Here is a 15,037-nt window from a genome sequence, read left to right as displayed (position 1 = left end):
GAGGCATTTGTATGATTTCTGAGCTCCAACAAGCAAATAAAACACACGCCAGCGCGTAGCGTGGGGCTCGTTAAAATGCTGGCACTTGCTGGTACCTCGGCAGTACCTCGGAGTAATGGTTTTGTTTCACACTGGAGAGGCTCCTCAGTGCTGAGCAAGGATGTCTCTAACGAAGGTGGGTTCGTTAGGGCCCTTTTACATGCAGCAGATACTGGAGCAGCTCTCTTCCTCTGTCTGTCCGTCTGGCCAAGGAGGAGTTGGTCCAGTTGTGCTCTGACTGCCCAAGCACGTCACAGAGGGACTGGGGGCTGTAAATCACACTCCTGGTGGCTGCGGGCACCAGGATGTCATTGTGGGGCCAGGTCCTTGCCTCTGGCCACAACTATGGGGTCTCCCACGGGGTCCCCAGCTCGTGCCGAGGACCGGGAGCCTGTGTGGGAGAAGTCCCGGCTGTTATCTCCGACAAAAAGGCTGCTGAAGTTGAGAAAACAGAGCGGAATAACAAAAAGGGCAGTTAGCTCTCTACTGGAACACTTTATTAAATATTTTTATTTATTTTTTTTAACAACAGAGAAGAGGAGCGGGGCTGTGAGAGCTGCCAGGCAGTGCCGGGGCAGCGCCGGCTCCTGTCAGCGAGGGGCTCGGTGCCGGTAATGAGGCTCCCGTTTTGTTTGCAGTGACCCCGCCGCCCGTCTCGCTGCTAATGAGCTTTGCGAGCAAGAGAGAAAAGGAAGGGCCTTTGCTCGCTAACACAAACAGTGCAGGCAGATGTTTTCCTAAGAAACAATCTCGTTCGGGTTGCGGTGGGTGCTTGCTTTCTGCCCCTCGGAGAGGGGCTTCCTCCCTCCGTGTCTGCCCTGGCTTGGCTGGGGTCGGTGGCAGTGGGCAGGGGCTTGGTGCAGGGTCCTGGCAGGAGGTGGCCACGCGGTGATGTCCCATTGGGTTGACGGCGTGAGGCGTGGGGATCCCGTTTGGTTTTACACGGCCTGAGGACACCCAAGCACATGCAGGCAGGGCTCCTGCGCCCTCTGCCTCTCCGTGTCACCTCGGTGACTTCATTTAAAAGGGTAAAAAGCACACTGCTCCGAAAACCAGGTAAAAATAGCACTTCTTATTCTGCATCTCTGCTCCCTGGGTGCACTCAGAGTCTGTCTGGCTGACTGCAGTGACAACAATCAGGACCTCGGGGCTCTGCCCAGCACGGACAAGGAGGAAGAGCCGAAGCTGACCCGTGCACAGCAAAATGTGCGCCCAGCTGCCTTGGGCTCTGCCTTCACAAACCTTTTGGCAGCAGCAGGGCTGCGGCTTTGTGGCTGCGGGTCTGCACAATCTGTGTTATCAGTGATAACGCACGGGAAGACAAGAAGCTCGGTTTTCTTTCCAATCCCAGGAGCAGTTTTCAGGGTGAGCCATCACCACAGAGAAACCACTTCGTCCTTGTGGTTGGACTTGATGGGCTTGAAGGTTTTTCCCAACCTAAACCATTGCTGTGTGGTCCGAGTGGTTCTGCAGGACAGCAGAATTACATTGGGATGGTGACATCTTCTCCGTGGCTTTCCACGGCAGTGGTGAGCTGGGCTCTCTCCCCACCTCCTCTTTGCTCTCCACATCTCTCAAGCACCAGACCCACTTCCCCGGCTGTGAGGTTCATCCCCTTGCTGGTCTGATCCCGCAGTGAAGGACGGGCTGGGTGTCTTGGTGCCAGCATCGCGAGCCCTGCCGACCCAACAGAGAAATCCTTGGAGCAGCAGCCGATGGTGGTGGGATCCCTCTGCTCTCTTGAGGAAAAGGACAGCTCCTGTTTCGGTGCGGGTGCCGGGGCCACCTCGTGCCAGCTTCCCCGACAGAGCGAGGCGGGACGTGTCACCCGCCATTGCCCAGACAGAGTTATTGGCTGAGGAACTCATTGATTTTCTAATCATTTTCAGACGCAGCCCCCCATCCTGTGTCACTGCCAAGGCGGATCACAAATTGAACTGCAGCTGAATTGATGTGGGATTGATTAAAGCTCAGTAATTATTGGTTCTCTGCTGCCCAAGCCAGACAAATCAATGTCAGCAATAACAGATATGGTCCTGTACCGAAGCCCAGAAAACACAGAGCGAGTGCTGGTTTTCTGAGTCCACCCGGGAGCCCAGTGCAACCCTCCAGCTGTGCTGGGGAAGTTGCTTTTTTTTCCATTCTCAGCTTTTTTCTGGGTAATTCCTGACTCTCAGCCCGTGGGCAAGAACATAGGGGCACCCAAATGGGATTTGCCTTTCCCTCTGCCATGACCTTTTCGTGGGACATCCACATTGCAAATCCTCTGCTCCGACACGGAGATCTGCAGTGAGGTTTTACCGTGCCAACTCATCTCTCCGTCCACTTGTGCACCCCTGCTTTCTGCTGGCACCACCGATCCTGCAGGGGAAGCACAGCCCAAAACCTGAAGCCCCCGGGGCTGCCTCTTGCCTTCCCTGCCTTTTGCCCATTTGTTTTGCTCGCTGTCCTCGGCATCTTCTCCCCAAAGCTGGGGAGCTCCGTGCTGCAGCCCAGCAGCTGGCTGGAGGGCCAGAACAGGGCTGGATGCGGAGGTGCTTTTCCTTTGCACGCTTCGTGCTGAGCTATTTGCATGCCATAATTAATGCGTATTAGGATGCATGATTACAAACAGAAATGAAGCGTGCTTCCTGGTGATTAAAAACCAAATGGGAGGGATATCCCGAGGGGTCGCCTCCAGCAGAGCGGGGTAAAGCAGGGAGAGCCCTCGGTGACCCACTGACACCGTCCTGGGGAAGGAGCCATCGTCATCCTCTGCAGCCCGGGGGAGATGCTGAGCGCAGAAGGGCTGCGGCTGGTCCCCTGGCTGTGCTCCCGTAGCTCCTGTTGACTCCAGCTCCTGTCAGCTCCCTCCAGCATCCTGCAGGGTGTCCCAGGAGGTCCAGCAGGGACTTGGGCAGAGCTCTGCTGGGACACGCCGGCCCTGGGAGCGGAGATGTGGCCGCAGAGCCACGCGTCCTCAGGGAGATGCGTCTCTGCCCATCTGCGCAGCCCTTAGCGTCCCACGGGGCCCGCGGGCTGGGAGGAGGCTGCGGGAGATGAGCGTGAGGTACAGGGAGTCACAAACGCCCTTATCCTCGTCCTGTTTCCCAGGCAGCTCAGCAGTGAAAAGCACAGCTTGTTCCAAGCCCCCCCCTTTATATTTATTCTGGTTACGCAGCCAGGCAGCTTCCTGCCCCCGTGCCTCCTGCCGTGCCGTGCTGGGGCCGTGCTGCTGCTTCCAGGGCTGCCTCTCGGGGCCTGTCCTCTCACCTCACAGGGACAGCAACACCATGGGGCCAGGCCCTTCGCTGCCACATCCCCTGGCTACAAAGCCTCGCCGTGTCCCCTCGCCCCTGCTTCCCACCGTACCGCTGCCTGCGAGGATGCTGCCGGTGCCCTGGCGAGCCTCAGGGCTGAGGTCTCGGGGCTGTGGGACATCAGGGAAGGATGAGGTGTGCTGAGAGGTGGAGGGAAGCTTCTCCAGGCTGGGCCAGGCCTCCCCGGGCACTTCTCCAGTGTCCCCTGTGAGCATTTTGCTGCTCAGCAGCCAGGAGCCAGGCTCAGCAGCTGTCTGCTGCCAGCACCCTGCCTGTGGCAGCAGACGCAGGGTCCGGGGGCTCCTGAACTTTTATTACTATGTACGGCGTTCTGCTTGCACGGAAAATTGATTTTCTTTTTTAAGCACGAAGTATAGTGGTTTTATAACCTTTCTGCTGCTTGGCAGAGGCCATTTATAACCTGCCTTCATTGCTACCTGAACAAGCTCCGGTCTAACTCATCTTCAAGAAATTCCATAATGCATTTTTAATTGCGAGCTGTTCCTCAGCAAGATTTATTTATTTTTTCAAGGACTGGCCTTTTTGTTGTTGTTTGTGCGCGCGCATGTTTGGCGAAAAGGGATAAATAACGGGAGGGGAACAGAAGAGGGCTTTAATCTGGGCGACAATTTATTGATGGCGTTTGCTGCCTGCTGGCTTTTATCTTTTGGGACAAGGAGAGCCAGCTGGGGAACTAAAATTAAAACCCAGGAGCAGATCCTTGCTTCTGTGAATCAGCACGCTTCTTTCGACTGAGGGAAGATGTTCCAAGTACTCGGGCTGTGCTCCTGGCCTCCCCAGTCCTTCCCCCACCACGGCCCAGTCCTCGCCACAGCTGCCTTATCCCAAGGGAGGCAGCGAGGTAAATTTGGAGACGATGCCCAGGCAGGTGGGTATCAGCCACCGGCATTCCCAAGCATTGATGTGTTTTTTTGGGTTGCACAGGGCTCCTCGATGTCCCAGAGAAGCAGACAGTGAATGCAGGGGGTTTCTCCAGCATGCTGCGGATCAGGTCACCAGGCTTACCCCAGGCTGGCTCAAGGCTTCGTTCTGAGCCAGACAAGGGCAGGTCCAACCATGTAGCTCTGCTGCCACAGGGGCTCCATCCCTCTCCAGATGTGCTTCTTCCCTCTCCTTGCCCCCTCTGGCCCTTGGATGGGTAGTGGGCAACCACCCAGCTGTGGCCCCAGGTCCCGTGGGGTCCCAGGGTGACCTCTCCGTGTGCCCTCCCGTTGCAGTGCCCCGAGGATCTCCGCCCCATGAAGGACGGCACCGGCTGCTACGACTACTCCAAGGGCATCGACTGCTCGGACGGCTTCAACGGCGGCTGCGAGCAGCTCTGCCTGCAGCAGACCCTCCCTCTGCCCCACGACCCCTCGTCCAGCACCATCTTCATGTTCTGCGGGTGAGTCCCCTGCCACGCTCCCGTTTCTCCTCTTCCCACTAAGTAACCCCGTTCCCTTCCCCATCGTCACCAACCCTCCTGCTGTGCCTCCCGTCCCCACTCACAGCCGAGCTGGGTGCCCAGCAGAGAGGCTCTTTGTGGAGCCGGCTTGCAACAGCCACTTGGTTTGCCTACAGAAAAAAGCAAACAGGAGTGCAAGAAGCTGGGTGAGCAGATGCACCCTCCTCGTCTCCCCCACTGGGCCCGCGCTGGTACGGTTCGCTCTGTGACTCACCACCAATGTACCCCGAAATTGTACGTGGTGTGTTGGAGGGGGAAGGTGGAGGACTTGCTTTCTTGAAAAGCTACTTCCCCCCCACCCCTTGTGACTCTCTTAAAATAGAGCTTCATCCCTGATTTTGGCCGGGATCCTATAATCCTACATGGTTTAGCATTTGCTCTCAGGAAAATCTCCCCGGCTGCGGCGTGCCCTGCGGTGATCGTTGGCTGCAGAAGCTGCCATCCACCACCTGCACCAGCCTCGTGCTGCCTGGTGCCAGCACTTCGCAGGAACCCCCCTCGGGGCAAGGATGAGGGGGCAGGAGGGCAGCAGCAGCCCCTCTGAGGAGGAATTGCCCCTGAGGTGGTGCAGAAGCACGGAGGGGAGCGGGTGGGCGTGCAGCTCCGAGGGGCACCCACCAGTCCCAGCGCTGCAGGTGCTGCACAGACCTCCCGCAGCGCTCCCCAGGGAGGAGCTGCCCGTGTCAGAAAGCTGCTCGCTTTCTTTTCTCCTGTATTTTTGCTTCCTCTCTATTATTGTTTAGCAGCACAGAGAGGCTGAGTCACCGAGCGAGAGCACGCTGCCTCCACCGTGCCTGGGAGGGGGCTGGAAATCCATACGGGCCCAGCAATCTCCGCGGAGAGGGTCGGGAAGCCTGGGGACGTTGTGTGGTCTCCATCTGAGCCCACACCAGGCACCAGCAGCAGGGCTGGGATTTCAGCTGTCTGACTGCGAGGACAGAGAGTTTTTCCCTTGCTTTTTGTATAATCCCTTCTCAAGGCAGAGCTGCACGGCGGGGACAGGCAGAAGCACAGCAGCCAGGTGGGAGTTCCACATGCGGTGGACAAACGCAGTGGGGGAATGGGAGAGGGACACAAACCCAGGCAGCTGTGGGATGGAGGTTATCAGAGCACTGCCACCGCAGAGGGGAAGGGGCAGGCAGGGGACGTGGAAGTTCCTCATTGCCTGGGAGTTGCAGTGCCAAGGGAAAGGCAGAAGAAGGGGAGGAGAAGGAGGGGAGCAGCACGAGCGCACGCAGACGCTGCCACTGATCGCTTTGGTGTCTGTAGCTGAATCAAATCCCTGCTGCCTGCCTCAGTTTCCCTCGCTGTGCGTGGAAGATAAGTGTCTGCCTTGCCCACAAAGTGCTTGAAAGCAGGACCGAGGAACAAAGGAGCAGCCGTGCTGGAGCTGCGTCCTTGCAGGAGGGCACTGATGTGACAGAAACGGGGAAGCAGCTCTGGATTTCGCTTTGCCTGAGGAACATCAGAGCCTGCACCACAGCAGCATCAGGGGGCTGGGGCTGCCTGTAAGGATGGAGCAGATGATGTGTGGTGGGCTCAGCTCTGCTCTGTGGCATGGGGGCGATTCCCAGGCACAGGGCTCAGGCATTATGGGGTTGCCCTTCTGCTTCTGGGAAAGCCACTGCAGCTGTCAATGGGCCCACTGTGGGGCTGGAGCACTGCTCTGGCTGTCCAGGAGTAGCCAGGATTAATGCCCAGCCCAGCACTCGCCTGCTGCAGCTCTCCCCAGCACAGGACTGCTGGAGGTGGCTGATTTTGGTGTCCTTGGAAAGCCTGCGCCCCTGCAGGGCACAGCTCCAAGCAGCACCATGGTGTCCCTGGCTGGGATCAGCGCCTGTCCCCCTGCTCGTCCCACAGGGTTAGGGTTAAGGTTAAGGTTAGGGTTAGGGTTAGGGTTAAGTTTAAGGTCCCTCTGACGTGGCTCTTGGTGCCCACAGGTGCGTGGAGGAGTACAAGCTGGCCCCCGACGGCAAGTCGTGCCTCATGCTCTCCGACATCTGCGAGGGCCCCAAGTGCCTGAAGTCGGACGCCAAATTCAACGACACGCTCTTCGGGGAGATGCTGCACGGCTACAACAACAGGAGCCAGCACGTCAACCAGGGCCAGGTGTTCCAGATGACCTTCAGGTATGGCCCGGCTCCACGCCTGGTTTCGGGCACATCGGGGTGGGCAGACGGGACCAAGCTGACGGGACCAAGTACAGAGACAGCAGCGCTGACACGTTCCCTGCCAGACACACGGGGAGGAGAGCAGGGGGACACCAAGCCCCTGGGGTTTTCCCACTCGTTCATCCTTCCCGCAGGCAGCAGTGTAGGGCTCTCCTGTGGGGTTGCTGTCCGTCTCCTTGGCTGAGGTCTGATTGTCCTTGATGGGCTTTTCCCTGCCTCGTTGTCCCGTCTCTTCCCGGACGCTGCTATCTTCCATCTCCCCCTCTTGCCATGAGCTCCGCCGTTTGCTCAACTGTAGCATGGAAAAGCATTTCCCTTTGCATGTTCTCAGCCTGTGCGAGCAAATTGTATTCCGTGCCCGAGTCATAGCACCGGGAGAAGCCGTGGCTGTGGATAATAAGAAATGGCACCAGCAGAGTGAGGCGGGTACATCTGACACAAGCCCAGGCAGCAGCACAGCGCGGGGCGCTCGCAGGCTGCATCCTGGGTGCGTCGAGGGAGCAAAGGGAGGGGAGCAGCTCTGAGCTGCCCACAGCTTTGCCCCTCGGTGCTCACAGAGCAGAACTTGCTTAATCGCTGAATGCAGGGCTGGAAAATTGGCTGATTTGTCTGTTTTTCTTCAGAATGCAGCCACGTTTTGTTCGGGTGCAAACCAAGGCAGGCCTGTGAACTTCATAGCTCCTGTGCTGAGGGGTGTCAGGAGAGGCCCCAGCGAGGACCCTTACCCCATATCCCACCCAGGCCCAACTCTTCCTTGCACAGCACCTGCAATGCACAGGTTTTTTTCCCTTTTCAGGCACCGAGAGCTCATTGCTGTGCTTTTAGCTGAGTTGCGGGTGCCCATCACCTCTGGCCACACTCCTTTTCTGGGCTCTTCCTCCCCAGCAGAGTGTGAAAGTCTTCCTAGCTATGAATTTGCACTGAACTCTGTCCTTTTGCTCTGGGGATGGCAGATGAATTACGGGCTCCACCAGCACAAAGGCACGCAGAAAGCAGCAGCCAGCAGAGTGCTCGGAGCCAACAGATCCACAGCCTTTGCTGGAAGTGAGAATTGACAGCATGCAAAGGCAATTTTTTCCAGTAGGCTCCTCTCTGCCTTCTCTCCCTCCCATGCTGCAAGCATCTGTGGTCCTTCCGAGCGGAGCCAGGGCTGCGGAGCTGACATTTTCCATCAGCTGGGAGGCTGAGCAGGTCCGAGGGCTCCCTGCACTCCCCCCGTGTAGCACGATGGTGCTGGGGGCTCTGCCAGTGAGGGGCCGTGCGGTGGGAGCCGGGTCCTCAGTGCGGCGAACGGGGCTTTCATTGCCTGCCATCAGCTGGGGGCTGCTGCAGGCCCTACCAGACCTGGGGGCAGGAGATAACAGCTCTGCACCACGGGAACCCTGCAGAATGACCCCGAAGGAGCGGGCTGGAGGGGGCTGAACCCAGCAGCGCCGGGTGGCGACGAGGAGGGCTCCCCGCGTCCCCCCCACAGCCCCGTGCGCCGGAGGGCTCGGCGGCAGGAGCACCATTACATCATCTGCTAACAAGGGAAGAGAAGGAGGTTAATGGAGAAGAAATTATTAACTAAAAGATGTAATTTGCCTCTGATTTTCATAGATATTCAAGAACCTCTCTGAGCATTAAGACACCAGCTGTTAGAGAAGCCCTTAATTTGGTGCATTTGAAACATAGCAGGAAGCTGCCTAATACCAGGGATTAAAAGCCTGTTTCTGCAAAGTAGGAGCAAGAACCTGCTATCAGAACAAGGGGCTGAGTATTTTAGAGGGATTTATAACCACTGGGATCCTTTAGCTATGCAGATGTGACAGTCCCTTGAATGGTGTCTGCTTCCCATGTTGCCGCATCTTCAGTGTCTTTAATAAATAGGATATTCGCCATCCGCCAGGCATGCCAGCATGGGGCTGGGAGGAAGCCTTTGTGCTGCTAACAGCGGTGTCTCTTACACGCTGTCGTGGGCAACGCCTAGCAGTTACAGCACTGTTCCCATCCCATCGGGGCTGGGTGCTCCCTTTGGCACCCAGCAGCCTGCGGTGCCGATGGCCCCTGCCGGCCGCGGCACGGGGACGGGGCTGGTGGAGCAGCGGTGGCTTTATTTTGCCCAGCTGGCTCTGAAGGATGGGGTTGGCACCTTCAGGACACAGCAGGCAGGGTGTTTGGTGAGACAGTAGGGTGTTTGTGAAGCAGGGCAGCCGCTCAGATGTGTCTGTCCCTGCTGGTGTGTGCTGGACGTGCCCCGTACCGACACCCCGTGCCGTGACACCGTGCTGGGACCCGCAGCCTGTCCCTGCCCCATCCCTTTGTGCTGGTGTCAAGCAGCTCTGCCTACAGCTCTCTGGGTGCTGAGCTAGCTCATTAGCTGTTAATTAGCCCTGTGGTGGTTGCGTTGCTCACCCGACCTGCTGGAGAAGCCAGTGTCAAGGTTTCTTCGTGGAGGAGCTCTCCACACCGCTGCTGCTGTTGCGGTGTCACCGCCAGCACCTCCCTCCCCTGCTCGGGGCTTTATTTCAGGTCAGGGATGATGTTTTGGTGTGATGATGTTTTGGTGTGGTGATGGAGCAGGAGCTGTGCCCCATTACCACCCCTTGCTCCTTCCCCTGCAGCTCTCCTGTTCAGCTCCGCACTCATTCAAAGCCGCCTGCTTTTTCTGGGTGCCTCTTTCTTTCTTTCTTTCTTTTTTTTTTTCTTCCCATTTTTTTCTTCTATTTGGCAAAGTGCCCTGAAATATTAATAACTAAATGGGATCGGAGCTGATCTATTCCAGTCACACCTCTGGGTTTAGCCGGGAGGCTCAGCACTGGATCCAGCTTGCTAAGGACTAGATTAGAGCTGTTTTCCCCCACTGCCTCGCGGTGGGGCAGAGCCCAGGCTCCACGGTGCCCAAATCACCGGGGGATTATTTTCCAAATGGGTTGTTTGTTGGTTCCTTATCTGTTTTGTGCTGTCTCTTTGCCACGAGGGAATAGAGATTTTTTGTTTAAGTGCTGTTGGCGGTTTCAGCCTGTTACTTTTACGCCGTTAATATGTAGGAAACCCAAATTACTACCCGTGGAGCCAGCTTTACTCGCTAGCTTATTACCACACGGCGCATGGGATGCCGGAGCCCACGCGACTCGCACAGCTCAGCCCTCCTGGGGGCTCTTGCTCCAGCTCTCCCTGCAAAACAGGGGAGCCCAAGCCCCCCCGCCCCCAAGCAGAGATACACTGAAGCCAGGGATTTTTGGGGTGCTGGGGAAAAAAGTGGCTGAAACGGCTGCAGGGAGGAGCAGGGTGCGTGCCTGGTGGCTGAGTGGGGAGCGGCTTTGTGTCCGTGCTCCGTTGCTTCTTGGTGCTCAGTGCAAGACAAACAAAAAAAGCTGAGCTCCAAGTGTTTTCACGTCTCCATAGCCAGGGAGGATGGCTCTGGAGGATGCAGGGCTGCTGTGCCGTGCTGAGCACCCTCCTGCAGCTCCATCCCTCTGCCAAGCAGCCCTCGTAGCCTCCCAGAGCCCTGCCTGGAGCTGCTGCTTCCCCGCTTTGGGGATGAGAAAGCACGGACCTGTGTCCTAGCCCTGAACATCCCGAGCTGGAAGGGACACGAGGGGCTCTCGGGGGGTGCTGAGCCGGGTGTCGGGGGGTTAAGGGGTGCCCGCACCCCAGCGCTGCAGGCAGGCAGCCGGCGGTGGCGCCGAGCGCTGCTGAGGCTGTCAGGCAGCACGCCGGGTCGCTGAACCGAACTGGGGAATTGTCATAATATTGATGGGGAGTTTGGCAAGTTAATTTTAAATCCGTCACTCCTTCCCCTCGCCGCTTCTCAGCCCTTAATAAACCAGCACCGTGACGGCGGGGCGTGCTGACAGCTCGGCGCAGGGCTTTGGGTCCCCACCTCGCACCCCACTGCACACCCAATGCCCCCCGTGCCCCATCCGAGGGTGCTGTGGCATCAGGGTGGGCACAGGGGCACAGCCAGGCAGGGGCTTTGCTGGTGCCAGCCCCGGCCAGGCCGTCCCGCTGCCCCTGCAGCATCACTAATGGTAAGTCTCTAACTAGTTAAATTAACACTATTGATTTTTTTCCCCTCCGAGTGCAGAAGTTATAATTGTGCTGTTTATTATTCCTGTGCCAGCGAGCTGTGCGCCAGCCGGTACCCAAACGCCTTGTTTACCTATTACCCTTCAGGCCGGGATAACGGATAGATCTCTTTTCCAGTGGCTGCTTCCATTTCATTCCTCTTTTTATTATTTGTTGCTGCAATTCTATTACCTGTTCACAACTCTGAAGCCTCAGCCATGCTGGTTGGAAGCGATGATGGCTTTTCAAGCCAGGCTAATGCCTCGGGCCCCGATCCTAAGGAGCAGAACCACGCTGTGCCAGCCGGAGCGGGTAAGGGGGCTTTAGGGTTTTAGCAGCTTTGTGGGGCTGTGGGGGGATGCAGGGCTCTGCTCTCTCCCCACCGCCCTCTCCCAGCTGCCTGCAGAGCTGCGGTGCCTGGCGTAGGAGCATCCCTGCTTGTCACACACGGTGGCATTGCCACCCCTGTCGGGTTGTCACCTTTTTTCTTCCCTCCCATGTTTTCCTGCTCTCAGCCTCTCGGGGACATCCTGGCTGCTTTCTCGTGTCCGTCCAGCCCTTTCCACAGCCTGTAATGGCTGCACGTAGGCACACGCCACATATTTTGAGTACACCCGCGCCGGCCAGGCTAAGCATGGAGATTTTGTCAAGTCGAGGATATAAATGACTAATGCAATTAGCACAGCACCCCGTCAGTTAGCTTACTATTGCATCCTGCGTGCAGCAGCCCTGCTCCATTTCAAAGTTAGCATCCCACAGAGCAGGAGAACAGATTGTGCTGCTTTGAGCTGCTATTTCCAGCAGCCTGCAGCCGCGTGCCTTTGCACCGTATTGTTAGCATTTCTCCATTCTCGTAGCAAAACAAAAGCAGAACGATGTCCTAAAGACAACACAGGGGGCCGGGCAGAAAAGATGGTTTAAAAAATACCGATGGAGATGTTGGCAGTAGATGTATTTTAAGTACGGGAGGTTTTCAGGCTCGTTCTGTACCCGGTGCAGAGTGGAGCGGAGGAACAGGCCAGCTCATCGCGGTGAGCGTGGGCACGGCCGTCACAGCCTCCTCCTGCTCCTGCCGTCGTGTCCCCGCTCCGGACGTGCCCCTGAGCTGCTCCGTTTCATCCCAGCCTGTTCCAGCAGCAGGTCAGCCCAGCACAGGGCCCAGTTTGCCTCGTGGGAGCCCCTGCTTGGGCCGACAGCGGAATCGCTGCTCCTACCCCGCGCCCCTGCTCCGCGCTCCCCCCGGCCCTGGCGGCGCGTTCGTGCCTGCGCAGCTGTTTGTATTCTCTGCAGCTGATGAAAATATTCATTATCTTGTTAGCTGCCGTGGCGCAGGAAGTTCGGATTTGCATTTCCACAGCTAATCACGCAGCACAAACAGAGCCTGGCACCCAGCAGCAGTAATTGGGCAGAGCCGCGCGGCGCCCACGCGGGGAGCTCCCCCCTCTGCCGTGCCCCTGGGAGCAGCGCCGGGGCCTCCGACAGCGCCGGGAGCAGCAGGAGGAGGAAGGCAGCAGGTGTAGGGCTGGGGTTTCGTGTGCTGGTGGGGTGGGCAATGGTAAGGGTGAGCATGGGCAGCACGACCCAGACTGGGAGGAGAGCACAGGTGGGAGGGTTGAGGCTGCCAGCACGTGGGGCTGGGGACTTCTCCTGGGGATCCAGGGATGCTGAACCCTTGGGGGGGCTGGTCTGGCACCTCTGGGGACAGCCCCGTCCCCCCATGCAGCTGCTGGGCTGATGGGATGGGGTTTAGTGAGGTGTTCAGAGCCCACGCTGTGCGACAAGCTGGTGGCCACCGCCTGCTCACGAGCCCTGAGGGACAAAAAGATGCAAGAGTGGAGAGAAGGGGAACAAGCCCACACAGCAGGGAAACAAATACAGGGCACTGCTGCCCTCCTGGGCCTGGCAGCAGCACGGTGATGAGCTCTGTCCCCTCCCTGTCACCTCTGCCTCCCCAGTGCTGGTGCCACCAGCCCTGGCTTCACCTTCCCAAGCTGCTGGAGCACACGGGAGGCCCCAGGCACGGGGCCGTGGGGAGCAGTCCTTGGGATGGACTCGCTGACCCCTTTGGCTTCCCCATCCCTGGCTTTTATGGTGCTAATTATAGCCGGTGTTATTGCACAGTTAATCTGTGTTATTAAGAGATGTGGTGGAAATTGGTTTTATAATAATAACAGCTCGGATTTATCAAGTACCGTGCATCCCGTGGGGTCCCTGCCAGCTTTATAGCCCTAGAGCAGGCCTGCGGAGGGGAATTGCTTCTTCCTTCCCCCTGCTCCAGCACAGGGTGCAGGGGCCCTGCACCCACCTGGGACAGGTGAAAGCAAAGGTTGTGTCCTGCTGGAAAGAGGAAAGGGACTGGAGAGGGAGGCTTTGAGGCAGTGAGCTGCACCCATCCAGCTTTGAGGGGTGACAGCCGGGGTTTCCAGCACGCTGCGAGTGCCACCAGCAGCGTGAGCTGTGGTTTTGTGCTCTGCAAAACTCGTCTCAGGGCAGGCTCCTGCTTGCACCACGGACACTGTTCAGAAATACCTTGGGGACCAGGCTGGTGCCAGCTCATCACTGCTCTTCCTCGCTGGTGCCAGCGCTAGTCACTGAAGCTTTGCCCTCCAAGGACTCCATCAGCCTGATGCTGCCTTCGCAGTGCGAGTTCCTGCTCCAGGCAGCTGGGAGCAGGCACCAGCACGGGGGTACCTGAGCGCTGCACCAGCTGCCGAGCCTCAGGTCTTGGACACAGGCTTTGGTGCAGCAGAAAATCTCGTCTTGTCTCTTCCCCAGCCTAAGGAATCTCCCCACAGACAGAGGATTTGGCATTCCTCGTGTTTCTCTGTGTAAACCTGAAGGCTGGTGGGCAGCAGGGCCCCAGCACCGCCCGCCCTCCTCCCCGGCCTCTGGTGATGCTCATGGGTGCGCACGGAGCCTCCCCCGGGCTGCTGGGCTCGGTAACAATTTCCCTGCGATGGAGGCTCCGGGCATTTGTGCCAGCTCATTTCCCCCAGCGCAGGCTGAAGGAGCCGCGTGGCTGAGGGAATGCGAGGCGCATGCAGAGCAGCAGCAAGCGGAGGCTCCGTGCCGCTGCCCCGGCTCTCGGGCACCGCTTGCCAGCTGCAGCTGTGCCAGAGGGCAGCAAGAGAACATCTGGAAGGTGTGACAGCTCTGTCACTTGTCATTAGGCGGCCCCGCAGCCGAGAGCAGTGGCACACATCTCTGCAGGGAGCTGGGAGGAGGGGAAGCAAAGCGAAAGATGCTCCTGATGCTTCATTCTCACCGCCTGCCTTCTCCTGGGAGGACGAGGGGGGTTGAGGTGGCTGCAGGTGCCCTCACCCCGCCCCAGCGCGGCACACGCGGCGTTTCGTGGCTTCCATAATTAACTTCACACGCAGCAACCTCCCTTTGCAGATGTGGCAGCAAATTTCAGCTAATTAACCATATGGTCTGGGCTGCCTGGCAGAGCAGGGGAGATGTCACTTACGGCTGCGCCCTGCGCCCTGCCCTGCCCGGGGGCTGCCCTCACCTTCCCCCAGCATCACCGGAGATCCCCAGGCTCTGATGGGGCACCCCACGGGGATGGGGCACCCATGGGACCCCCGTGGCACGGCCCAGCCCCACACGTGGAGGCTGGCACAGCTGGAACCTGCGCTGGCACACGGTGGGTGCCGCGTGGAGGGGATGCGGGCGCGTTAGCGGCGTTGAAATGCCTCTGTCAGCGTGCCAGCATATGAAATGTGCGGGGATATTACAGCCCTGCCACCGCCTGTGGCTGTTTTTCCTCTGCTTCTAATGACTAATAGAGAGAAGACAAAACAATTTCTATTAGTTTCTCCCACGCCGCAGTGGGTTTCTTATTTTCCAAACCTCATTAGAGTTTGTAATACCGCGGTGGTAGTCGAGAGCCGGCCGAATCACCCTAGGGCGAAGGAAGAGCCGAGGAGATATGATGTGCTGCCCAGCCTCGGCACTGCTCTTGGCTCGCTTCCAGGGTCTCCTCTGAGTCCTTTCCAAACTCCGACGCCTTA

General features: G+C 58.3%; 1 protein-coding gene across 1 annotated transcript in view; it reads left to right on the top strand.

Moving 5' to 3' along the window:
* ASTN2 (astrotactin 2) overlaps positions 1-15,037 on the top strand; it is a gene marked incomplete at both ends in the record, with an annotated part of 316,075 nt that overhangs the window by 175,167 nt on the left and 125,871 nt on the right. Inside the window, 2 exons of the mRNA XM_084298804.1 lie at positions 4,577-4,743; positions 6,744-6,932. Coding sequence (XP_084154930.1) covers positions 4,577-4,743; positions 6,744-6,932 — 356 coding nt within the window. The remainder of the gene's footprint in view (positions 1-4,576; positions 4,744-6,743; positions 6,933-15,037) is intronic.

Source organism: Netta rufina (assembly GCF_964035555.1).
Source record: "Netta rufina genome assembly, chromosome: 20".
Lineage (NCBI taxonomy): Eukaryota > Metazoa > Chordata > Aves > Anseriformes > Anatidae > Netta > Netta rufina.
Note: the sequence above shows the minus strand (reverse complement) of the source record. Positions and strands in the feature narration are given on the sequence as shown.